Source organism: Condylura cristata, unplaced genomic scaffold (genome assembly GCF_000260355.1).
Source record: "Condylura cristata isolate star-nosed mole 26May11 unplaced genomic scaffold, ConCri1.0 scaffold00024, whole genome shotgun sequence".
NCBI lineage: Eukaryota > Metazoa > Chordata > Mammalia > Eulipotyphla > Talpidae > Condylura > Condylura cristata.
In genome coordinates, this window is record NW_004567125.1 from 18,601,463 (window position 1) to 18,627,712 (window position 26,250).

At 35.2% G+C, this 26,250-nt stretch overlaps 1 protein-coding gene across 3 annotated transcripts in view; it reads left to right on the forward strand.

The window, feature by feature from the left end:
* The window catches only part of RABGAP1L (RAB GTPase activating protein 1-like), a 521,731-nt gene that overhangs the window by 47,335 nt on the left and 448,146 nt on the right, over nucleotides 1–26,250 (forward strand). For all 3 annotated transcript variants that reach the window (XM_004688498.2, XM_012729024.1, XM_004688499.2), the window contains exons 2-5: nucleotides 15,707–15,877; nucleotides 17,257–17,446; nucleotides 20,105–20,315; nucleotides 22,716–22,890. In XM_004688498.2, the coding sequence (XP_004688555.1) occupies nucleotides 15,740–15,877; nucleotides 17,257–17,446; nucleotides 20,105–20,315; nucleotides 22,716–22,890 (714 nt within the window). In that variant the 5' untranslated portion in view covers nucleotides 15,707–15,739. The remainder of the gene's footprint in view (nucleotides 1–15,706; nucleotides 15,878–17,256; nucleotides 17,447–20,104; nucleotides 20,316–22,715; nucleotides 22,891–26,250) is intronic.

Genomic DNA, 26,250 nt, shown 5'->3' on the forward strand with positions numbered 1-26,250 from the left:
TCATGCTGAAATAGCTTTAGTTTTCTTAGTGCTATCCCGCTGTGCCATCAGGGAGGACCCAATATAAAAATTATTTTTTTATTGACCAGCTAAGTAAAATTATCCTTATCTTGAAACTCATAATTCTGTTGTGTACACATTTTATTAGTTGCTGAGGCCTTTTAAGTAATTATCTTCATTCCTAGAGAAGCTCTATCTATCTGTACAATTTCACTAAAATTTCTACAAAGCATTTAAATATTCCAGCACATTTATTTTTCCTGGACAATGAAAATTGTACTTATTTAACTTTCCATGTACAGTTTTAGAGAGATCGATCATCAACTGGTATTTAACTTTGTGTATTTTATCTAGCCTATTTCTGATTTTCTGAACAATTTTTTAATGTCATTTTCCAATTTTTTGTCATTTTTGATACAAACTAAAATGTCATTATCCCATTAACCTTGCCTTTTCAGGTTCGTTAGCTTCTAAAAACCTCACTTTTAAAATAATCATTCTTTACCCCTTTCTCTGACACTAGAGATCTCTTAGGCCTCATACCTACATGCTGCCCTATCTAAACAGAAGACAGCTTCTTCTCCAGTACATTCTGTTGTGGGTTTAATCTGATGAGAGAGTTTAATTTTTGTATCCTTTCATGAGCTGTTATTAGGAATTTGACTTACAATTTAGTGTCCCTCTTGAAACAAATGTTAAAAGTAAAAGGAAGGTATTAAGTTAATTGACTAAGACTTACTTAGTGAGTCTACCACAGCTCTGTCTGCCTGTGTGCATACTGTCCTCTTTTAGAGGCTAGGGTTGGGGCAGGTTCACAATAGGGGAGGGTTAGAATAGGTACTGTGAAACATTTAATAATACATGTACTGGTCACTTATTATTTTTTTTAAAGATTTATTTATGTATGCATATAGAACTGGGGTACAGGCCAGAGATGTGGAGGGTGAGAGGATTCACCAGAGACAGAGAGGGGAGCAGAATAGGCAGATCGAGGAAGTACACTGTTGAGGGGAGTAGCGGCGGGTCAGGAGAGGTCTGCCTTGCCATGTGGATCTCCTCCGGGGCAGGCAGGAATCGAACTCATGTAGAAGTGGCTTTAGCTTCTTAGTGCTGTGCTTTAACCTGCTGCACCGCCAGGGAGGGCCCGGTCACTTATCTTTTTAAGCCCTTTTTTCATTTTCTTTTGGAATAATTATCTTTTTCTTATTTTTTTTTTAAGAATTTATTTTTTTATGCATACAAGAACTGGGGTACAGGCCACAGATGTGGGAGTAAGAGGATTCACCAGAGACAGAGGGGGGAGCAGAACAGGCAGACTGACAAAGTATACTGCTGAGGGGAGCAGCAGATGAAATAGGAGAGGTCTGCCATACCATGTGGGTCACCTCCATAGCTGGAGATTAAACTGTGCTGCAGTGGCTGCAGATAGCTTCATAGTACTGTGCTTTAACCCGTTGCACCACCAGGGAGGACACTTTTTCTTATTTAGTTCTGATAGCTTGTTATTTATTTAATATATTTTGTCATGTTTCTAACTTTTGGCTTTACGTTCTACTCATCAGTTAATGTGCCAAAGTTAAATTTTTTATGTCGTCAAGTTTATCAATCTTGTTTTTTACAATTTCTTCCTTTGGATTATGCTTGTTCTTCTCCATCCCAATATTAGAAATAATCCTCTCCCCCCATTCATTTAACAAAGAATAAAAATCCTTTTGATATGTTTATGTGTAGAATTTGGTTTCAGGTAGGGATCAAATTAATTCTTTCCCCTTAATATTTGTCTTGCCACCTTTTATTGAATAGTCTTTCCTTTCACTAATGTTTTGACTAAACTTGTTCTTTTAGCAGTGCTTTGTAACATGACACTTATTCTACATCAAATTCTTTCTTACATTTATGAATTCTCGATTCTATTCTTTAATTTGCATGTAATTTTATACCAGCACTACATAATTTAAATTAATGTATCTTCTATTTTTTTAAAGATTTATTTATGTGTGCATATAGAACTGGGGTACAGGCCAGAGGTGCAGGGGTAATGAGAGGATTCACCAGAGACAGAGTGCGGAGCAGAACAGGCCGACTGACGAGGTACACTACTGAGGGGAGCAGTGGGCAGGTCAGGAAAGGTCTGCCACACTATATGGATTACCTCCAGGGCCGGTGATGGGACCCGCACTGAAGCGGCTGCTGCTCACTTGCAGTGCTGTGTCCTAACCTGCTGCTCTACCAGGGAGGGCCCAGTTAATTTCTTGTATTATTTAGAAATATAACTTCTTCCTCTCCTTCCATGTTTCCTTGATTATTCCACCCACATTTTCTTACAGATATTGATATTACCTTACATTTACTGAGTGTGTATATAGATCAAGTGTTTTGTTTTTTTACATGTATTAGCATTTTCAGTCCAGTGATGTTGGTAGCAAACCACGATTTTGCAGATGCAAAAATTTAGTACTTACTTTAAGACTGAATTAAGCTGAGAATCCAGGATTAAACCCAGGTAGTCTGGTTTAAAAGCTCATGTCTGTAACCACCAGATTCAAGATTAGATTATTTTGTCAGGTTTTACAAGAACTTCTTTAGAATATTTTGTTGGAATTAGATTGAAATCAGCTTGAGGGAAATTGGTATATATACAACAGGAAGCTACATAGTGGTCTGTTTTCTGTATTTCATAACATTATATGTGTATCTATTTGATGCAGTTTTCTGGAGAGCACAAATCCCATTTTATATGACTGTATTTCCAGTGTTCGTCAGGATCCAGATGTGGCGGGTATAGCCATTAATTATTGGTTGAATGTATATTATATACATTTAATTAGATAAAGAGATTTTACAACATAAATACCCCCAGGATGAGCATATTTAAGTGACTGTATACAGATATCACATTCAATTAGGAACTTCTTCCAAAATATAGATATGACTTGTCCTCCTTCCCTTTTCCCTATTGATGACAATTGTGGTTCCACGGCTTAATCATGAGAACCACTTTTCTAACATATTAGGAGTATTTGGAGACTATAAAATTAGATATTTCATATTGTAGTTTTGATTTATGAAGATGATTATTTAACTTCTTGTAAAATGAAAATATTAAGTAATCAAAGAGGCAGTGGGATTTTTTGTTCAGCAATAGGCAGCACAGTGCAGTACTGGGAATTAATGGCATAAAGTTAGTAATACTTTAAAATTCATATTAATGAAGTAAAAAATAATGCCTTCAATATACACATTTAAAATTGTGGGGCATATCAGACCTGATTTCAAGTTCTTTCGCTTACTTGACCAATAAAGTGTTGAATCGTTAATAGAGGAAATTTTATTGTTCCTCAGTTCCAAAGTATTTTCTGTTAAAAGACCAGTCCTGTTCATTGGTTCCTTTATTTTTCCATATGTCACAGCCATTTTTTTAAAATAAAGATTTATTTATGCATACAGAACTGGTGTACAGGCCAGAGGTGCGGGGGCGGTGAGAGGCTTCCCTCGAGACAGAGTGGGGAGCAGAACAGGCAGATTGATGAAGTACACTGCTGAGGGGAGCAGCGGGTGGGTCAGGAGAGGTCTGCCACACCTTGTGGATCTCCTCCAGGGTGAGCATGGAACTCATGCTGAAGTGGCTTTAGCTTCTTCGTGCTGTACTTTAACCAGCTGCATCACCAGGGAGGGCCCTGTCACAGATATTTTAACATTTCTCTTTTATGGTCTTTTGCAAGTCTTAATTTGTCTTGTGCTTTCTGACTCTAAAATCCACGGTTGTGGTCTAGTCACCTCACCATAGTATTTGGATGCGTCACTTCTGGGCAGTACCAATGTAGCTGACTGAGGAAAAACTGAAAAACCCAACAAGTAATAACTATTCTTAGAATTATCGGTTATGAAATAATACTTGCTTAGATTCATGCTAGTGATGATTGTTCATAGGAAGTAAATGTGAGAAGTGTAGTTTAATTCTAGTGTTTTTAAAATCTAGTGTGAAAATAAGTGTTAATTGAAGTAGTTACAATTCATTTTTTTTTTTTTTAAGATTTATTTATTTGTGCATACAGAACAGGGGTACAGGCCAGAGGTGCAGGGATGGTGAAAGGACACAGAGCCGGGAGCAGAACAGGCAGATAGATAAAGTACACCGCTGAGGGGAGCAGTGCACGGGTCAGGAGAGGTCTTCCGCACCTCGTGGATCACCTGTGGGGCTGGCAGAATCGAACTCATGCTGAAGTGGCTTTAGCTTCTTACTGCTGTGCTTTAACCCGCTGAGCCACCAGGGAGGTCCCCAATTCATTGTTTTTATTAAGAATTTGACTTTGCATGGCAAGTAAAGGTGGGAAGTAAGTGAAAGTTAAATAAACTAAAAGTATTTGAGATGTTTTTATATAAATAATGTGTTTCACACATATATCACACCTTCCTATTTGGCAAATTAGGAGAGTAATCGGAATAAAGAATAGTCTGTATTCCTGATAGGAAATTTTATAGCTTTTCAGACTTGACTTAGTTCATTATATTTTTATCTCTTTTTTTTAATGTACGTGAAACAAAATAAAACCTAAACCTTTATCCGTACATGAGTTGGAAGTGGTGGCTCTCAAAAAGCAATCTTTGACCATAACTCTGCAAACTAATATTATGTTATTAAAGTAGATCTAATTATTTGGGGAGTCCCTGCCCAGGGAATCAAACTCAGGGACTTAGTGATTATAGTGTTGAGACTTACCAGGGAGGGCCCCAATTATGGTAATTTTTATCTATATAAAAATTTCAGCTGTGTCCTGTTCTCCCTGTTGATAGTATTTTGCATTTATATGAATGAGCTTAATAGAACATAGTGCTTTTTATTATGAAAAAAGGTGAAAAGTTTTTTAAAGGATCTCTACTATGTCTAGTCATCTGAACCTCTTTGGCCATTTGGCCATTTATTGTTTTATATGCTTTTTTTTTTTTTAAACTCAGGAGGGGCTCACATTGGTCCTTAATTTTGTATTTTATATAAATTTGTATTTAATTTGTTAATCCCTTCCTGTCATTGTGGTAGTTTTTACAAACTACTAGCTTTTGATATGTATTTGATTCTTTTTTTTTGAATTATGTAATATAATAGTTTATTTTTACATCATTTGTACATTTTCCATCTCAGTTGTAATCCCTGTGGGCTTCCCATCACCAAATCACCCATGTGCCATCACCATAGTCCAGTGCATTTCCCTCCTGCCAATGTTTTTGATCCCATTTCCGACTCCACCCCTATAAAATGTCTCTGGTATATAACTGTCCATTATTATTATTATTTTCTCGCCTGCTCTGTTATGCTCCTTCTTTGAGTAAAACCATCCGGTATTTTTCCTTTTCTTTCTGGCTTGTTTCACTAAGCATGATCTTTTCCAGCTCCATCCATGTTGCTGCAAAAGGCATGTGTTTATTTTTTTTTGGTTGCTGAGTAATATTCCATTGTGTATATGTACCGCATCTTTTTAATCCAGTCATCCACTTTTGGGCATTTGGGCTGCTTCCATGTCTTTCTGATTGTAAATAAAGCAGCAATAAACATGGGGGTGCAGGTGTCCTTTTGAATTCTTGTTTTTGTGTCTTTTGGGTAGATACCTAGGAGTGGGATTGCTGGGCCCTATGGATGTATTTGATTCTTTAGTCACTTACTTAGGTGCCACATAGTATGCTAGCTGTTAAAGGAATAGATTTTTTTTTTGAATTTTTGTTTCATCAAACTTTCCATACTATTATCTCCTTATTTTGCCACATTTCAAGGAAATACAAAATTAAGGTGATTGATGTAAATGTTCCTGTAGTCTTTTACTAGGCTCTGCAGTTATCAAATATCAGCAGTCTGTTTTTATTCTGTGTTAGTCCCAGATTATATTTGATTTGTAAATATTTTACTAGGTCTTACTCTATGATAAGACTTCTCTTTTAAGAAAGGTAACATTGATTTAAAACACTGCATATGTTTTAGGGGTATCGCTCCATACCTCTTCAGGTCTATGTTACAATACCACTCCTACCACCAAAATACCCCTAATGGTCCACTATAGGCTATTGGCCTCCCTTCCTGGTTTGTTCCTCATTCCCCATGCTCCTCCCTGCAGTCAAATTTTTAGGATTTGTTTTGGTTTACTTTTGTCTGTTCCCCTTTTTGTTTTGTATTCCACATCTGCATGAAGTATTCCAGTTATTTGTATCTTCTTCTCACTTACTTAGTATACTCCTCTTCAGTTTTATCCATGTTGTCTCAATTGACAAGAATTAATCTCTGTCTTTCCCAGCCTCCATTGCTGACTGGTATTCCATGTGTACATGCACCACATCTTAATTCACTCATCTGTTGTTGAATCCTTAGGTGCCCACTAAAAGTCTTTTTGTGCCTTTTCAGGACCAGGGACACTCTTTCCTAAGAAACTACTATGGACTTTTTTTTTTGCTTTTTTGGTTTTTTTTTTTTTGCTTAGAAGTAGTAGAGTGTAGGCACAACAGGCAGATTTGCTAAAATTCTAAGGGGAGTGGTGGGTGAGACAGGAGAGGTTTCCTGTGCCATATGTTGGTTAGCTCCCAGGAAGGGGATTTAACTGCAGGGGTAATAGCCCTGAGACTTAACCACTAAGCCACTAGGGAGGTCCATTACTAAAGTAAAAGTACTTTAGTAGATGGGCTCCTTTGTAAATGGATGTCATGTTTGTTTGCCACAGCACTAAGTTCTTTAAAGAAGAGGAAAATTAAGATTCATAAGTCAAATTATTTGTCATTATTAGGAATATTTGTTATTTGTCATTATTAGGAATATTTCCTGTTTCCACCTGTGTAGTGGGTTTATTATAGTATTCCAATTTTCACGCCTAATATTCCTCCTGATTTATGTTCACATTTATATTTTCTGTTGTCAATTGTAGTTTAAAAACCACCTGAAAATGAGTAGGTATAAACACGTATTCTAAAAGCAAGAAGCAAACTAGCCACATTTGGAATAGAAAGAAATTAGACCTCATGTATTATCTTTTAATCTATTTGGATATTTTTGGGAAAAAGATAGCTTCCAGTCAGAATTTGCTGTATGTTGTGATATAGTTTCTGGCATATGTGAAAGTTGTAGTTTTAGGCATTCAAATTAAGTGTTAACTTAGATTAAATATTATTGCTTATTTGACAAAAATGATATGATATTAAAGTAAGAATTAAAGCTCTTTTGCTTGGTAGAATTGCTATAATGAGGGACAAATATATGGTTAATTGATTCAGTGAATCAAAAATACTTACAGAGCTCCTTTGGGTTCAAATCAGGAGAGAAGTAGATGAATAGAAGAAACAAATATCAGATTTTCTATAGTAAGTGTTATACCCCTTTTTCTCATTTGCCTTTAAAATCACCAAAAATAAAAATGTTTGTGCCTAGATTATAGTTTCTAGTGTGTTGTTTGTACTTGCAGAGAAATAAAAATTCTTTGTCAGATTTTACATTCTAATTTTTGAATTATAATAGGGTAACCTTTTAACTACATGCTTTAAAAACAGCTTTGCTTTTCTTTAGCCCTGTGTTTTACATGCTGAGTTGAAATGGATGTTATGTCTTTAGTTTACAGAACAGTAAATTATTTAAAAGGTCCCTGTAAGTTTTTCACTGCTGTTTCTTTTGATCTGAAATAATAGCATATTGTCATACATAAGGAGAAAGTAACAGCTTGCCGACACTCTTCTTCATAATAATAGACTTAGTGAATTATATTTTGAATTGGCTCATTGAAATGGAATTTTTTCCACATAATATAGGATGAGAATCTTAAGAATAAATGACTTTAGAATTCATTCAGTCCAACTGCCTCTTGCAAAAATCCATTCTCTTATTTACAAATTAATTGATTTGGTTATTAAACAGATATTTGTTGAGCTTCTACTGTGTGTAGGTACTGTGCTGGGCATGTATTGGTGAATAAAATAAAAATAGATAATGGTCCCTGCGTTTGTGCATATAGTTTAGTGCTTATAGTTGAAAGCTCAGTAAATTGGTAATACAGTCTTAGGGAGTTATTTATTCTTTTTTTAAAAAGATATATTTATTTATGCATTCAGAACTGCGGTACAGGCCAGAGGCACAGCATCAGTGAGAGGATTCACCAGAAACAGAGTGTGGAGCAGAAAAGGTAGACTAACAAAGTACACTGTTGAGGAGAGCAACGGGCGGGTCGGGAGAGGTCTGCTGCACCATGTGGGTCAGCTCCTGAGTGGGGATCAAACTTGCATTGAAGCAGCCACAGTTTGGCTTAGCTCCACAGTGCAGCACTCCAGCCCACTGCATCACCAGGGAGTGGTTGCTTTTCTTGTAACTTTTCTTTAGGGAGTTATTTTTTAAATATTACTTAAGTTAGAAAAAAATTGACATCTTAACAATATTGATTATCCCCCCCCCACCAAAACACATAATTAAAATGGCAAAAATTAAATATAGAAAGCCCTGAAAGTAGGTCAATGAAAGCGAAGCATCACATTTATAAGGGAACTCCATAAGACTATCAACAGATTTCTCAATAGAAACCTTACATACCAGAAGGGAATAGCATGAATCATTCAAATTACTAAAAGGAAAAGACCTCCAAACAAGATTAGCCCACCACCTAGGAGAACACTCAAAATGAAAGGAATAATACAATGTTTTACATGAACAAAATTGTAGGAATTCATTTCCCCTAAACTAGCTTTGCAAGAAATATTATAGAAACTTTTATAAAAAGAGAATACAGCAAGTCACCAAAGAGAAAGCAACTCCTATACACACACACACACACACACACACTTTTATCTTTTTATAGCTCTTTTATACACACACACACACACACACACACAGCTATATATATAGTTGGAGGGAGAGTAAAAATGGGGACTGTTCAAATGAGCCCAAGTTAACTTGCTTTCAATTTAAAGTAGTTTTAAGCATAGAATTGAATAAATATATAAACCTCTTTGTAGCCAAAGAACAAATAAATATACTTAGAAGAAATAAATAGGAAGATGAAACTTGCACCTAAGCATCACTCAAAAGGTACTGTCAAAGTGCAGGGGAAGGAAAAAGAGAACTAAAGACCAAACTGCAAAGACACCCAGAAAGTAAATAGCAAAATAGCAATAAATATTATTATTAAATATGAATATCCTGAGCTTACAAGTTAAAAGGCACAGAGTAGCTAGATGGATTAGGAAATAAAACCCAACTTCTTGTTGTGTTCAGGAGACCCATCAGAGTTCCAAAGATTGGCTCAAATTAATGTCAGGTTGGAAAACTACCCTGTAAACTAAAAATACCCAAAAAAGATAAACTCACTTGGATGGAGCTGGAAGGAACTATGCTAAATGAAGTAAGTGAGAAGGGATGAGAAAAGCATTGAATGGTTTTACTTATATGCAGGATATAGAGAAACCAAGCAAAGGATTAGGATTAGGACAAAACTTGCAAACTGACCAGAGATCTGATGTTTACAGGAGGTTTAGGGGAGTGAGAGGGTTAAACAGGGAGGGACAAGCACAAGGGACTATAGTGAATGATCATGGGTGCTATGGTAGTGGTAGAACTATAGGGATTAGACCTAAGGAGGGAAATCAATTTATATCCCAAAATCAATAATGATGTTAGAACAAATAAAGTACTTAAAATTGAATTGTCAAGATTTTTTTTTTTTTTTTTTTACGATGGGATAAATGTGTCGTTTGTTTAGGAGGTGGTGCTGACATGACTTGCTCTGTGAAGTGGGAAAATGTGTAGAGGTGAATCAAGGGTGAGATCCAGGTTTCTTGTTTCTGAAATGGAAAAATCACTGAGGAACACAGTTGAGGAGACATTAGAATTCTGTTTCAGTCACATTTAAGATACTGATAGAATCCATGTGAAAACATCAAGTATAGGGTTGAGATTCAAAATCAGGAATTTAGAGGAGGAGACATTGGGTTGGAATAGAAATTGTCAGTGGATACACACACACACACACGTATATACATTTAAAAGAATTTTTATTCTAAAGCATGTCTTCCAAAGCATAGTCTATGAAACACTGGTGCATTAGGGCAGTGCGAAAAAAGAGTTCCATGGGAAATATCACTTAATATGATAATTTACTTTGGAAAAATCTTTGATAAATTCTGCAGTTTACATTTGGGTTTATATTGTTATTCCTGCACATGTTCTACTCACTTTCCACCAAACTACCTATGCAGTACTGCACTTACCTTCCTCCCTCAATCTCCTCCCTTCCCTCTGTTCCTTCTGTTAACTTGCAAATTCTTTCACTAAGTCCTTGATTTCTTCCTCCTGTATTTTGCCTGTATATTCTTTGTTACTTATGTTGTTGTTACTTGTGTTCTATAGATGGGTGAAACTTTCTCATATCTGTCTTTTTACTTCTGACTTTATTCATTTAGCATCGCACCTAAGGTCCATCCATTTTGTCCCCAAAGATACTGCTTCATCTTTTTAAATAGTTGTGTAGTATATTCTATTGACTATATAAGGTACAGTAAATGAATATGTTTAAATAAAAGTCTGGATCTGTAAGGACCAAATCAGTCAATACTTGAAGGAAAACCATAGGCCATCCATGATGAATTTGGGCATTCAACTCCAGTGACAAGGGATACAAAAGCAAAAATAAACAAGTGAGATCGCATCAAACTAAAAAGTTTTTATACATCAAAAGAAAGCATCACAAAAATAAAAAGCCACCAAAAAGAGTGGAATATATATGATACAATTTCTTTATCAGTTTGTCTGCTGATAAACACACTTAGGTTAGTTTACTTGGCAGTTTGTGTACAGTGCTGCTACAAACATAGACATACATTTAGTCTTTTTGTATTAGAGTTCTCATTTTCTTTTCTGATAGGTATTTAATAGAGGTATTGTTATTATATAAGATTTCTATTTTTACTTTCTTAAGAAATATCCAGACCATTTTCCATAGAGGCTGCACCAACTTGCATTCCCAACAGTGGGTACGAGTTCCTTTGTCTCTATATCCTCACCAACATTTGTTGTTTCTATTCTTTTGATATGGGCCATTGTCACAGGTGTCAGTTTCTATCTCATTGTGGCTTGGATTTGCACTTTCCTTTTAAGTGATATGAACAATTTTTCATGTCTGTAGACCATCTGAATGTCTACCTTAGAGAAATGTCTAAGTTTTGCCCATTTTTTGATTGTGTTGTATGTTTTTTATTGTTAGAGTATATAAATACTTATATACTTTGGAAATTAGCCCCTTGTTAGATGTGTAAAATTTTTTTCCCCATTCTTTTTGGTTGCTTTTTATTTTTGTGATGCTTTCTTTTGATGTATAAAAACTTTTTAGTTTGATGCAATCTCACTTGTTTATTTTTGCTTTTGTATCCCTTGTCATTGGAGTTGAATCCTCAGATTCATCATGAATGGCCTATGGTTTTCTTTCAAGTATTGACTGATTTTGGTCCTTAAAGATCCAGATCTTTAATCCATTTTGAATTAAATTTTTTTTTGTATGGAGTAAAGTATGGATCTAGTTTTATTTATTTTTGCATGTGGTGATTCTTGTTTTCTAAAACCATTTGTTAAAGAGGCATTATTTCCTTCATTGTGTGGTTGTGGCTCCTTTTTCAAATATTAACTGTTCATTTTTGTGTGAGTTAATATCTGAAGTTTCTATTCTGTTCCATCAATTCAGTTTCTGTTTTTGTTCCAGTATCATACTGTCTTAAGTAATGTTGCCGTGTGATAACGTTTGAAGTCAGGAAATTCAATGCCTCCATTTTTCTTCTTTTCTCTCAGGATTGCTTGAGCTATTTGGGTCATTTTGTGATCCCATGTGAATTTGTAATTGTTCAGTCCCAATCAGGGCTTTGGGATTTGGTAGGCATTATGTTGACTCTGTAAAATGTTCTAGGTAATACAGCAGTTTTATTTTTTAAGATTTTATTTATTTATGCATGCAGAACTGGGGTACAGGCCAGAGGTACAGGGGCGGTAAGAGCATTCACCAGAGACAGAGTGGGGAGCAGAACAGGCAGATCGACGAAGTACAGTGCTGAGAAGTACAGTGCTGAGAGCAGCAGTAGGTAAGTCGGTAGAGATCTGTTGTGCCATGTCACCTTTGCCCAGGGATCGAACTTGAGCTGAAACAGCTGCTCCTAGCATCACAGTGCTGAGCTTTAGCGTGTTATGCTGCCAGGGAGGGCCTGTAATATGGCAGTTTTAATGATGTTCATTGTTCCAGTCCTTGAGTATAGAGTTTCTTCCATTTACTGGTGTCTTATTTCTTGTAGCAATGTCTTAGAGTTTCCAATATAGAGGTCTTTCACCTCTTTCATTAAGTTTATTTCCAGGGGTTTCATTCTTTTTGGTGTGTTTGTAAATGGAATTGTTTTCTTTATTTTCTTTTATTCTGATACATTGTTTTCATATAGAAATGCTACTGATTTTTGTTTATTGATTTTGTGTTCAGCCCCTTTACGGTATTCATGTATTCTTTACAATATTTTATGGGTAGTCTTTTGGTTTCTTCCTGTTTTTTTATGTCAGCTACAAATAGTGACAATTTGCTTCCTTTTTTCCAGTTTGGATTCCTTTTGTCTTTTTTTTACTTAATTGCTTCAGCTAGGATATCCAATACTATGTTGAACAATAGTGGTAAAAGTGACATCCTTATCTCGTTCCTGACCTTAGAATAAATGCTTTCACCTGTTCACCATTGAGTTTGATGTTGCCTGTTGGTTTGTCATATATGGCTTTTATAATGTTTAGATGCATTTATGTTTGGACCTAATGTTTATTAGGTCCATTTATTTTCAATTTGATGAGTTTTTTTTTTTTATCATAAACTGTTGTTGAATCTTATGGAATGCTTTTTGGCATCTGTTGAAATGATCACATGATTTTTATCTTTTTGCTAACCTGGTAAATGTTGTTGATTCATTTGCATATGGCATACCAGCCATGCAACACTGTACAATCATGGTGGATGATTTTCATAATTGTTGCTGTAATTTGATTTTCTAGTATTATATTAAAAATGTTTGCGATATTGGTCTATAGTTTCATTTTTTGACTGGTTTTGGGTCTCATAGAATGTGCTGGGGAGTTTTCTTCTCTCATTGGTTTTTTTGAAGAATTTGAGTAGTTTAGATACTGGTTTCTCTTTGAAGGTTTGATAGAATTCACTGGCGAAGCCATCTGGTCCTGGAATTTTATTCTTATGAAGACTTTTTTGTATTACCTTTTCAATTTCTGTGCTTGTGGTTAGACTATTTAAGCTATCTGTTTAATCCTGACTCAATCTTGGTAGGTTACATGCAGCTAAAAATTTCTTCATTCATTATAGGTTGTACTTTTTGTCTGTAGAAAGATAGTCACCCTAGGTTCTTATGATTCTATGTATTTCTGTCACTTCTATTGTAATTTCACCTTTTTCATATGTTATTCTGCTCTAATGGGGTGTTCTTTCTTCTTCATAAGTCTAGCTAAGGGCTTGCTGATTTTTACTTTTTCTCAGAGAACCTATATATGGTATTTAAATGTATGACAGTGAGAGACATTGCTAAGATAGTGTGGCAAGTAGAAAGTAACTTGGGGAAAGACTGGCCATAGAAAGAACACCTGGAATGTTTGATGTTAGCAATTCATGATTCATGGGCATCCTGGAAACATAAAGATATGGTTTCTTACACATATTGAGTTTTAAGAAACATATACAAAAATGAGAAAAACTTTTAGAGGGCAGATGAATGTGCTTGGTCTGTTCTTAAAAGGAAGATATTAACCTGTCCAACAAAGAAATGATGGTAACTAATTACACTAGCATAGGAATATAATTAATCTTTGCTGTAATATTACTGGAGGTTTGGATTTTTGATAAAGTTGAGAAGCAGTTAACTTTTTAAAAGTGTAAGGTGGAACTTGTAGTAAAACTTTTTATTTTTTGGGGAAAGGGAGGCCCAAGAGTAGTAGTGTCACCTAATGGCAAAAGCAAGCTATTGCAGCCATATTTATATGAGGCTGTGAACAAAGGAAATTAATTAGAAGGTGAAAGAGAACATGTATGGGGGAATTTTTGGCATGAATCAGCAGCCATACCTTTAGAAGTTCTGTGCTGTTCATCCCTGGCCTGCTTTTTCTATATCATGTTACATGTTTGGCCACTGGGAATATTGTCTAATATATATAGTTGTTTGTGTTTCAGGTTTCAGCTCAAATAGTTCTTTCTTCCCACCACACTTAAAGTTGTCGGTACACTTTCCTTGCTATTCTTTATAACATCAATCTGTTTTATTTTCTTCATAGCCTTTAGAGTGATTTGCACTTATCTTATTTGCTTACTTTCTTGTTTCCCCATAACATGTATGCTCCAAGAGAGCAAGTAACCTATCTGTCTTGGTGCTCAGGAATCCCCAGTTGAGTACTATGCAGTTTGCATGGTCAGTTAAAATTAGTTGTGTGAATATTTGAACTTCCAAAAGTAATTATACTGAGATCTCTCCAGAAAACAGAATTGCAATGTATTTGACTTTTGAATATTGTTTGCTATATGAATGCAGTTGAAAGCTTTGGCCTCCTCCCAAATGCTTCCCCTCCACTCCATACTGATAAGTGGTAATGTGTCTGGAAAATGAAAGATACATGGTTTAGAATATTGAATTCATTATATTAGTCAAATCTTTCACATTACTTTAAGGTACAATACTTGCTGTTGAGGAGATAAGTTTTTGGAAATACTTTTTTTTTTAAAGATTTATTTATTCATATAGTACTGGGGTACAGGCCAGAGATGCGGAGGGTGAGAGGATTCACCAGCGACAGAGAGGGGAGCAGAGTAGGCAGATCGATGAAATACACTGCTGAGGGGAGCAGCGGGTGGGTCAGGAGAGGTCTGCTGCGCCATGTGGTCACCACCAGGGCAGGCGGGAATTGAACTCATGCGGAAGTGGCTTAAGCTTCTTAGTGCTGTGCTTTAACCCACTGCGGCGCCAGGGAGGGCCAGAAATAACTTTTAATTGTAATTACAGTGACTATATTTTCTGTGTGTGGATTCGTAGATACTTTGTAGTAGTGTGTTTAATTATTTCCTTTTTTAAAAGGAACAAAAACAGATTTGTTATTTTTCTTAAAGCTTTATTTATACATACAGAACTGGGTTATAGGCCAGAGGTACAGGGGTGGTGAGAGGATTCACCAGAGACAGAGTGGGGAGCAGAACAGGCAGATCTACTGAAATACACTGCTGAGGGGAGCAGTGGGTGGGTCAGGAGAGGGCTGCTGCGCCATGTGGGTCACTTCCCTGGCTGGGGATTGAACTCGTGCTGCAGTGGCTGTGGATAGCTTCATAGTACTGTGCTTTTAACCTATTGTGCCACCAGGGAGAGCCCAGGTTTTTTTTTTTTTTTTTTTTTTAAAGAAATAGTCAAACAGTAGTAAATTTGGTTAGCTCAGAGATGGGTGGGTTTTTTGTGTTGATTTTCACAGGACAGAGTGGTTCTATTAGTTTGGAAACTCAGGTGAAGAGAGTACATTTCCATTATGTGGCTCAGTCGAAGAAAGTAGCTTCCCAAGTTTTGAGATCATTACTTAGCCAGCAAGCAAAATTCTTCACATGGCAAGTTTTTAAAGACTGAGGATTGACCAAATAGTTGTCGTTAGTTCATGTTTTTATTCAATAGATTTTTTTTTTTTAATCCTTGTGGTTTTGACCAGGTGGATGTAGAAAGAGAAGTTTGCAGAACTGAAATGGAGGTCAGAGCTTCATTACAGAAGGTTAGTGGGTCATCCGATTCTGTGGCTACACTGAACAGTGAAGAATTTGTTTTGGTTCCTCAGCATGCAGATGATACTTCTACAAAAGATGATGAGAAACCACAGCTGAAGGTATTTTTTTCTTTTCTACCACTAATGTATTTTTAATAATTGTTTCTTTAAAACTTAGTGAAAAGTAGGAGATCTGTAAAATTCAAAGGTTTTTCTTAAGTACAGACATGAGAATAAAATCAGTGATTTTTATAGCTAATTATTTGACTTGTGTATTTTAAAAATATTTGCCTTTGCTATTTTTCTTTTAATTCAGAATTTTAGAACATCAGCATAGGAGGTTTTAAAAAAGAAAAGAAAGAATAATTGATGAACTAGATTTAATGGTTAAATCATCCATAAATTTAATTTGAATATATATATTTTCTCCAGCTGGATTTTAAAAGTTAATTATAGATATATTTTACTTTCACTTTAGAGGCTTTTCTTTACAGTTTTAATGGTTTCAAATCAGCTGATGTTATTCTTATAATGTGATTCAATAGTTGACTTGTTTGAGTAGAGTTTTAAGAATATGTTATATATTTTTAGCAGATAATGTTTTATGTAGATATGGTTCTTTCTCATTTTTACACTGCTTTTTCCTGAGTGAAAGGAAAAAAATCAAGCAAACCCAGAGAATTACATAGCCACCCTCTAGAAACAAGAATAGAAAAATTAGTCCAAAGATATACATATTATTTATGGTTTTAATTTATATTATTGTATCACAGGAAGAGTAGTATATATCGAATGAAGTATTACAAAATCAGATCATTAAGTATCCCTTTTACATTACATTAGTGTTATCAATTACTTTATTAAATTTATTTAAGCTTCTGCATTTAAATAAATGGCTATTTAAATTTACTTAATTATAGTTTAGTATTAATGTGTTTAAGATAAAATTTTCTTAGGTTATGTGTCCTACCTGATTTAAGAAAATGATGAGTCAATTTTAAATTTAAGGAAGTTAGCGATAATCCTCTAGACAGCCCTAAGTAAAATTTGTCATTACCTAGAATAATGTTTGGAATTTGGAAATATTTTTATGTTGTGGTAATAGGAAATACAGTCATTTAGATGCTAGTAACTGTAGGCCTATTTAAATATATACATTTTCCTTTTAAACATATAAATTTAAGATTGCTTGGTTTTTGGAATGTATTTGTAAGAAAAAGAAAGGAAATCTCTGTAAATAAGATCTTTAATGTAGTTGTAAACTACTTGGGATCTTTTCTGAAGAATCTTTCCTAAAAGATTTAATTGGTTTTATAATTAAGGATTTTGTAGTATTTCTATATGCAGAAGATAGGGTACAACTTTGTTAGCTCCTTGTATTCAGTATCTACATTTAAATATTCAAATTTTTAAAAAATTTCTTCTAGATAGAAAGATTTTCGTGAAATTAAGCTTCAGAACCATAATATTAAAATAGAATTTTGGTATTTTGCCTATAGATAGTTTCTAATGGTGATGAACAATTGGAAAAAGCCATGGAGGAGATTTTGAGAGATTCTGAGAAAGGGCAAAGCTGTCTTGTTGATGGTCAGAATTCCTGTGAGATTTCAGACCATTCATTTGGAGATGTTTCAGCCAGCCAAAAAAATAAGCCATCCCTTCAGTTAATTTTGGATCCATCAAGTACAGGTACTGTATTGACCTCTTAGAAAGCATATGGAAATGGGATAAAGTTGATAATGAAAACTTTAAGATCAAAGTTAAAAACTCCTGTTAGTTTTTTCTCTAAGATCAGAGTCACTGATTTGTAGTTGTGGTTGAAAGTTCCCACTTTATTGTACATATAGTTCTACAAATAGGGAATGTTTGGGTTCTTATTTTACCCTCAGGACTAGTTGACCTATATTTACTGAACAAATGAAAAGATTCCTAGGCATCAGAGACTTAGTGTAATGAACACCACCTTTTATATGATATGCTTTTATTATCAGTTTGATAATAGTTATTCTGAATTATTATTTGTGAAAACTCAAAGTAAAATGACTTCTCAGTTCCAGAGAAGTCATTAATGCTGCATTCATGAATAAGTAGGTTTTAAGTGGGTATGCCAACTTATTAATTAGAATGCTTTTGGGTACAAGAAAAACCAATCTCAACTTCTGTCTCATTGATTGGATCTGGACTCTGGTAATGCTTTTGGTAAACTTCTCAGCATTGATCTTTTCCATGTCACCTTTTTTTTTTTTTTTTTTTTTAAAGATTTATTTATTTATTCATACAGAACTAGGGTACAGGCCAGAGATGCGGAGGGTGAGAGGATTCACCAGAGACAGAGCGGGGAGCAGAACAGGCAGATCGGCGAAGTACACTGCTGAGGGGAGCAGCGGGCGGGTCAGGAGAGGTCTGCCACGCCATGTGGTCACCTACGGGGCAGGCGGGGATTGAACTCATGCGGAAGTGGCTTTAGTTTCTCAGTGCAGTGCTTTAACCCGCTGCGCCACCAGGGAGGGCCCCATGTCACCTTTTTTATTAACTGGCTTCCCTTAATGCCATTACAGTAGTTACCAGTGAGAATTGATAATTAATGCTAGGTGATTTGTTCATGGCAGAGAGAACAGTTTGAGAACAGTTCTGTTCTGCCATCCATTTAACAAACATTGTGAGGTTTACAATGATTGCACCAATTGAACTACTTTCTACTGAGTAAGGGAATGACAGAACTGTTAGGTGTATGTCTAAGTTATGTTCAAACCCTTCAATAAGTTACTGACAGAGGGGATCAGATTGTCCTTATTGACTTAGGACACTCATGACTCATTTCTGAATATCGGTATAGGATAAATATATAGATTGACGTGTAATACAAGGGGACCATGAGAAAGTATTTTTATAGGTTATAATTCCAATACCTGTATGGCAAAGATGATTCATCAGTAGAAAAATCTGTCAATATGATTTACCATATAAGTTTGTAAAAAGAGAAAAAGATAATACAGGATACATATTAGATACAAGTCAAAATCTGTTTTATGTGGACATGCATAAAGTTCTTGGCAAGCTAAGAGTGAATGGAAACTTACTTTACTAGGTAAATCATTTCTCTCAAAAATCTTATTTGTATTTTATCCCACAATTTTAGGGGTGTTGCCATTATAAGGCCTCTAAATAGGGACAATTAAGATGTGATTATTATCATCATAGCTTTTTCATATTGTAGAATCCAGCAATGCACACTGACAGGACAAACGAATGAGGTATGATAATTAGAAAGAGAAAAAGGGTTGCAATTTGTAAAATAACTTTAGTGATAATTCCAAATTTTCAATTATTTTTATAAACTGGTTCTAAAATATATCTCAAAAAGTGGAGGACTACAGGTAGATAAGATAATTTTGAAAAAGAACATCAGATATTAATATGTACTACAAAGTTACAGAGGATTAACAGTATAGTATTACAATGGTACTGACTTATAATAGAAAGGGGTCACTAGAATGGGATGCGAGAAACAGACTTGTATATAAGGGAAATTTAGTATAGGACAGACTTGGCTCCCCAAGTTAGTGTGGGAATTTATAAATATTTAATGTGCAGTAAACAACAAATATTCAGTAAATATTATTGAGGTAGTTGTTTCCTTTAATGGAATAAACTAAAATTAGATCTTTAGCTTTATATATACAAAATTGCCTTCTCATGAATTGAAAATTTCTTTCTAGTGAAATAAGTATTAATAATTAAAAATTAAATTAGTTAATATTAATTAAATGTGAAAATTAACTTACAAGAAGAGAATATTGGACAATATTTTTGTGGTTGACAGGATGAGAACAGTGAAATCATAAAAGAAAAGGTGATTATAAATTAATACATAAAAACAAAATCGGGGTCTCAGTACATAGTTTATTTAGGGCAAGTTTAAATTCAAGGGGACTTGACACATTGAGGAGAGACACAAAGACACTGGGAAGCGACGTGGATGAGATGCACTTGGGGAGACTGACACTGGCAGCTATTATCTTGATTTGTACTTAGATTTTGCTCTATTTGCCCCACAACTTGCTGGGCCCCTTGCCCACTTTCTAACTAACTTCAAAATTAGTTCTCTGCCAGAGTTGCCTTAGACTTGGGGCAAGCTTTTGGACTGCAGCATCAAGCCATTTCAAAGTACAAGTTGGCCAATTCCAGAGCTTTGACTTAAGATCTAGACTGAACATCCAAACAAAAGAAAGAAAGAAAGAAAGAAAGAAAGTACAACCCTAGATTTTCTTTGTTTTTTTGAGAAATATGCAAAATTATACTATAAAATTTTCCATTAACTTTTGAGTTTTTTTTTTCCCCTTTCAGAAATTTCTACACCCAGACCATCTTCTCCAAGTGGATTTCCTGAAGAAGATAGTGTTTTGTTTAACAAACTGACATATTTAGGATGCATGAAGGTTTCTTCCCCACGTAATGAAGTGGAGGCTTTACGGGCAATGGCTACTATGAAATCTTCTAGTCAGTATCCCTTTCCTGTTACACTATATGTGCCAAATGTTCCAGAAGGTTCAGTGAGGTAAGCTCTGAATCTTATTTTCCATTAGACATATATTAAATTTTTTGGATGGTGGTTAGTATGTCAAATTTATGACAGCATAAATTCACTTTTACTGTGTAGTCAAGCAAGGCATATGTTTAGGTTTAGATGGTATTATTTGCAAGGGTATTTGAAAAATTATGCTTAGAATATTACAGTGGAAATGTAACTGTAAAATACTAATTATGTTTCTCTTTTCTAAAGGCATATAAAAAGCTGCCTTCACCTTATAATTTAACAATAGTTAAAAAACCCATAGTGACCTTTAAATATTAAGTTCTTTACATCAGACTGGAAAAACATGACTTTTTCCTCTTATGCTTAATTAGGAATAATATTTAACGTCATCTGAATTCTGAATTTCTTTAAATGTAAATCAAATAATATTATTCTCCTAGAGTGAACCCTCCAGTGACCTATTGTCATACTTAAGAGTATATTCAGAATCTTTACCATTTCTGATCATTGATGAGCTACTGCTTCTATTGGATCCAACTCTCTCCTAGTCCTTTCTTTTCTCCTTCCTTTCCTCAGTATAGTCTCATTCATTTTCTCACCTCTCCATCTTTCTGTCCCCCTAGTCTGTTATATTCCATCATTCCACTATCTGCTTTCTCAAACGATCAGGAATCCTGTCTCAGAACTTATCAGTCTCAATTCCAGACTTAGGTCCTTTGTCTAAACAAATTTTCCTTGTTTTTTCCACTTCTTTTCAGTTCAGAAACAGTTTATTCAGCAAAGAACCTCCATTGAACTTTTTTCTTAGCACTTCTCCTTGACTTGTTATTGTATTATATGTTTATTTGCTTATTTGTTTATTGTCTCTTCTTTACTAGACTATAAGCTTAAAGGGAACAGGTTCTGTGTATTTTTCCTACTCTAGGTTCAGTGTCCAAAACAGTATCTTGTCCATAGTAGGTGTCAATATGTATTTGTTAAATAAATAAATGGACGAGTTCTAGGAAAGTTTGGATAAGCCTTGATTTCACAATATTCTCTGAAAGTTGATTCAATCCTATTAAAACTGTTTCTTTCTTCCTTCTCTGAATAGAATTAGAATTTACTAAGTGCTATGTACCAAAATAATAGCTATATAAATTTATAAGGTTTTGGAACTGAACCTTCTAAATTTAGAGAATATTTCTGGGGCATAAATTTATTATACTCTTGCGTATATTTTGAAGAATCTTCTAAATGATTCTAGGCACTATATATATACAAAAATATAAAAGTATTTATATATATATACATACAAATAATATATAAACACACATAAATACCTTAATTTTTGCAGGAAAGAGTTTTACAGATGTTGCTTATATGGTTATCATCTAAAAAGGTCAAAATACCTTTTAATGTTATCTGTTTAGTAAAAGCATAAAACACTCAGAACTAGAATTCTGACAGTTTATTCTTATGCACAATATGGGGACTCAAAGAACTGTAAACTTATGTGTAATTTTTTTCTAAGGATGAGGTGTGGAGTGTGACAGAGACTTAGTGTTTGACTTGCCTCTTTATTCCTACATGGTACCCCTCAGTTTCATAGTTTGATATCTTTAAGGGATCTTAAATCTCTAGATTGATGCTGGTCTGAGGATTTGTTTAGGCAAAGGCAAAGAATTATTTGCCTCCAAGTCCCACATACTTATTTCACCTCTTATGTTTTGTTGGTGAGTTTATCTTTGGAATCTCTCTAACCTTTTTTTGGGAGTAAAAGAGACCTTAGTTGAACAATGACGTAGGGCTCAGAGGTTCTGCTCTAAGTAGAAAGGGATGATCTCTGCTGTTCTGTGTTGGGATTTCTTTTATTTTTATTTTTGATACTTCAGTGATAACCATTTTATTTTTTTCCATAAATATTTTGGCTAGGTAAATAGTACTCATTTCTGGAGTGTAAATTTATTGTAATCTTGTGTATATTTTGAAGAAACTGCTAAATGACTCTAGGTACTATATATATAAAAATATAAAATATAAAAGTATTTATACACACACACACACACACGTAAACGCACACATATGCCTGTGTGTATGTATGTATGTACTAGGATTTCTTTTACCATAACTGAACAAGACGGGTATTTAGGGATTGGTATACAGATGCTATTAGGCATTTTGTGAAAAATGATTTGGATCATGGTAAGTAGAAAAATGGGTAATTTTCAAAAGAAGGTGAGGAAGTTGTGTTTTTGCATATATATATATGTGCATACTTCATATGTACATACACACATGTAGTAAGAATGGAAAGAATTTTTCTTGCATTATTTGTAACAGTTTTTTTGTGTAATTTTCAGGTAATTGTTTATCATATGTTGGTATAAAAACCGTTTGCTTTGTTTCCTCATGGTTAATATTCTTATCACTGTTTTGCAGAATCATAGATCAATCCAGAAATAAGGAGATAGCATCTTTTCCAATCTATAAGGTGTTATTCTGTGCACGAGGACATGATGGAACAACAGAGAGCAATTGTTTTGCATTTACAGAGAGTTCTCATGGTGCAGAAGAATTTCAGATACATGTTTTCTCTTGTGAAATTAAAGAGGCAGTAAGTATAATATATTATAACAGTTTGCTGTAGAGATGAATTAGAGTTATATTTTGGAACCCTAATGTCACTGTCATGTAAATTAGTATGTATTGCCATATACCATTTCATAAATTTAGAGACTATTTCTAAAGGGACTTTTTTTTTTTTTTTTAAAGATTTATTTATTTGTACATACAGAACTGAGGTACAGGCCAGAGGCTCAGGGGTGGCGAGAGGCTTCACCAGAGACAGAGTGGGGAGCAGAACAGGCAGATCGACGAAGTACGCTGCTAAGGGGAGCAGCGGGTGGGTCAGGAGAGGTCTGCCACACCATGTGGTCACCTCCGGGGCAGGCGGGAATCGAACTCATGCGGAAGTGGCTTTAGCTTCTTAGTGCTGTGCTTTAACCCGCTGCACCACCAGGGAGGGCCTCTAAAGGGACTTTTAATATTTGTAATGACATAGAACTGAATATGGAAAGTTAAATTTGAAAACTCCTTGCATTGCAGTTAGGATGCTTTTAGCCTAGCAGGTAGAATATGCTGCCCTCTCACCCCATCATGGTACCGAGTGTGCACCTCTCATTCTTATTTAATTTTAAAAAGCACTTGCATAACAATATTGGTTTTCTGTTTTGCCTAAGAGTTGCATATTGCTTTCACTTAGATATTACACTAAAGTGGTCTCATAGATCTCTATAGTTTTCACTGGTGATTATTATATGCATTCTCTCAGAAGTTTACTTTTGTTCACTAGAACTGGCCTAGTTAGAAAATACAATTCTCAGCAAAAATACAGTTCAGGGTGAAAAGTAGGAAAATATGTCAGGTTGAGCCATTATTATTATTCTATTGGTGTTCTCCAGGTAAGACCACAACTCTAATATTGGCAATATCTTCCTGAGGAAAAATAGATCAGGGAACCTAAAACGTATTTTTGGGACTTTCTGTTTTAGCCATGCACCTGGGGAATTGCTCCTAACCTAGGTGGATGGATGGATAGAGACAGGCAGGGGTTATAACAGTGGTTTCTGCCACATGGATGTGGGTCACTGGTTAGCAGTTTAAAATGATTATAATATACTTTGTACATTAAATAATCCAGTTCATATTCTTTTTTTGGTGTTCATTCCCGTATAATCCTGTATTTTTAATAATGCTTTATTTCAGTGACAAAAAATTTTACACATGTTCATATACAGCAGGGAAATCAACCTATAGTCCTTGGAGATACCAATATGTTTTTCTTAGCAGTTATTGGTGGTTCTTTATTCTTAGATTGGAAATGTAGTTCAGAATCAAAAGGATTATTAAACACGTTTTAACAATTGTTTTCTTTTCTCTGTCTGTTGATTTTTTAAAATTATAAACAAATAAGTAAAGGTCTAATAATATTAGAACTTCAGTGCTTGCAAACATTTCAAAGGCATAAAAGGATTTATTTTAATTTGCTTTTGGAAATACAATTTTTAAAATTTTAGATATACTTTGTATCTTCTTTGTTTTTGTACAATGTATGCTTTCTCCTCTCAGACATAGTCCCTGTATAGTTTCCACTACCAGTTCACCCATGCACCATCACCATAGTCCCTTGTGTTCTTCCCTCCCTGTTTTGACTCCTCTCCCTCCCCCTCACCTGCAGAGTATCTCTGACTTGTAATTACCTGGTAATTTTGTCTTTTCATTTTTTTTTTCTAGTCCCTTATTTGGTTCCCTTATATTCCTCCTCAAAGTGAAACCATCTGATATTTTTCTTTTCCTTTCTGGCTTATTTCACTGAACATAATCCCTTCAGCTCCATCTAGGTTGCTGCGAATGACATGGGTTTATCATTTTTTGATTGTGTGTATGTACCACATCTTGATCTAGTCATCTGTTTTTGGGCATTTGCATTGTTTCCAGGTATTTCCTATTGCAAATAGTGCTGCTGTAAATACAGGGGTGCAGGTTCTTTTCAAATTAATGTTTTTGTGGCTTTGGGTAGATTCCGAGGAATAGAATTGTTGGGTCATGGGGAAGCTCTATTTTTAATAGTTTGAGGAACCTCCACACAACTTTCCATTATGGTTGGACAAGTTTGCATTCCTACCAGCAGTGTAGAAGAGTCCCTTTTCTTTGCGATCTCAACAACATTTGTTGTTTCCTGTTTTTTAAATATGACCCGTTCTCACTGGTATAAGGTGGGATCTTATTGTGGTTTTATTTTGCATTTCCCTGATTATAAGTGATGATGAACATTTTTCATATACCTGTTGGCTGTTTACATTTCCTCTTTTTTTTTTTTTAAAGATTTATTTATGTGTGCATACAGAACTGGTGTACAAGCCAGAGGTGCAGGGGCAGTGAAAGGATTCACCGCCCCTGTGGACAGAGTGGGAGAGTGGGGAGCAGAGACAGAGTTGGGAGCAGAACAGGGTGAGTGAAGAAGTACAGTGCTGAGAGGAGCAGCGGATGGGTCAGGAGAGTTCTGCCATACCATGTGGATTACCTCCGGGGACGGGGATCAAACTCGTGCTGAAGTAGCTTTAGCTTCTTTGTGCTGGGTTTACCCACTGCACCACCAGGGAGGGCCCTACATTTCCTCTTTAAAGAAGTATCTTATTCACTCTTGTGCCCATATTTTGAATAGATTGTTTTTGTTGACTTGCACCAGCTCTTTGTAGCTCTTTGTGATTAGTCCCTTATCAGTACTATTTTGTGCAAAATTTTCCCCCAGTCAGTAGGGTGTCTCTTTGTTTTGATTAATATCTCTTTTTTGTACAGAGCTTTTTTTTTTTTTTTTTAAAGATTTATTTATTTGTGCATACAGAACTGGGGTACAGACCAGAGGCGCAAGGGCAGTGAGAGGCTTCACCAAAGACAGAGTAGAGAGTAGAACAGGCAGATAGATGAAGAACACTGCTAAGAGGAGCAGCGGGAGCATCAGGAGAGGTCTGCCACGCCATGTGGTCACCTCCGGGGCAGGCGGGAATCAAACTCATGCGGAAGTGGCTTTAGCTTCTTAGTGCTGTGCTTTAACCCGCTGTGCCACCAGGGAGGGCCTTTACAGAGCTTTTTAATTTGACATTAAACAGTCCCAGCTGTTTATCTTTTTCTCACTATCTTTGCTTTGGGGAATGTGTCTTTAAAGATGTAACTGCTGTATACGTCATGTAGTGTTTGCCTGTATTCTATATATTTTATGTTTCAGTTCTTTTATCAGTTTTGAGTTGGTTTTTGTGCATGGTGCATGATGGTTATTTTGCATATAGCAGTCTAGTGCTCACAGTACCATTTATTGAACAAACTGTCCTTGTTCCATATTCTTTGCTACTTTGTCTAAGATTGTTGTCCATAAACATGTAGGTTTATTTCTGGGTTTTCTATTAGTTCTTTTGGT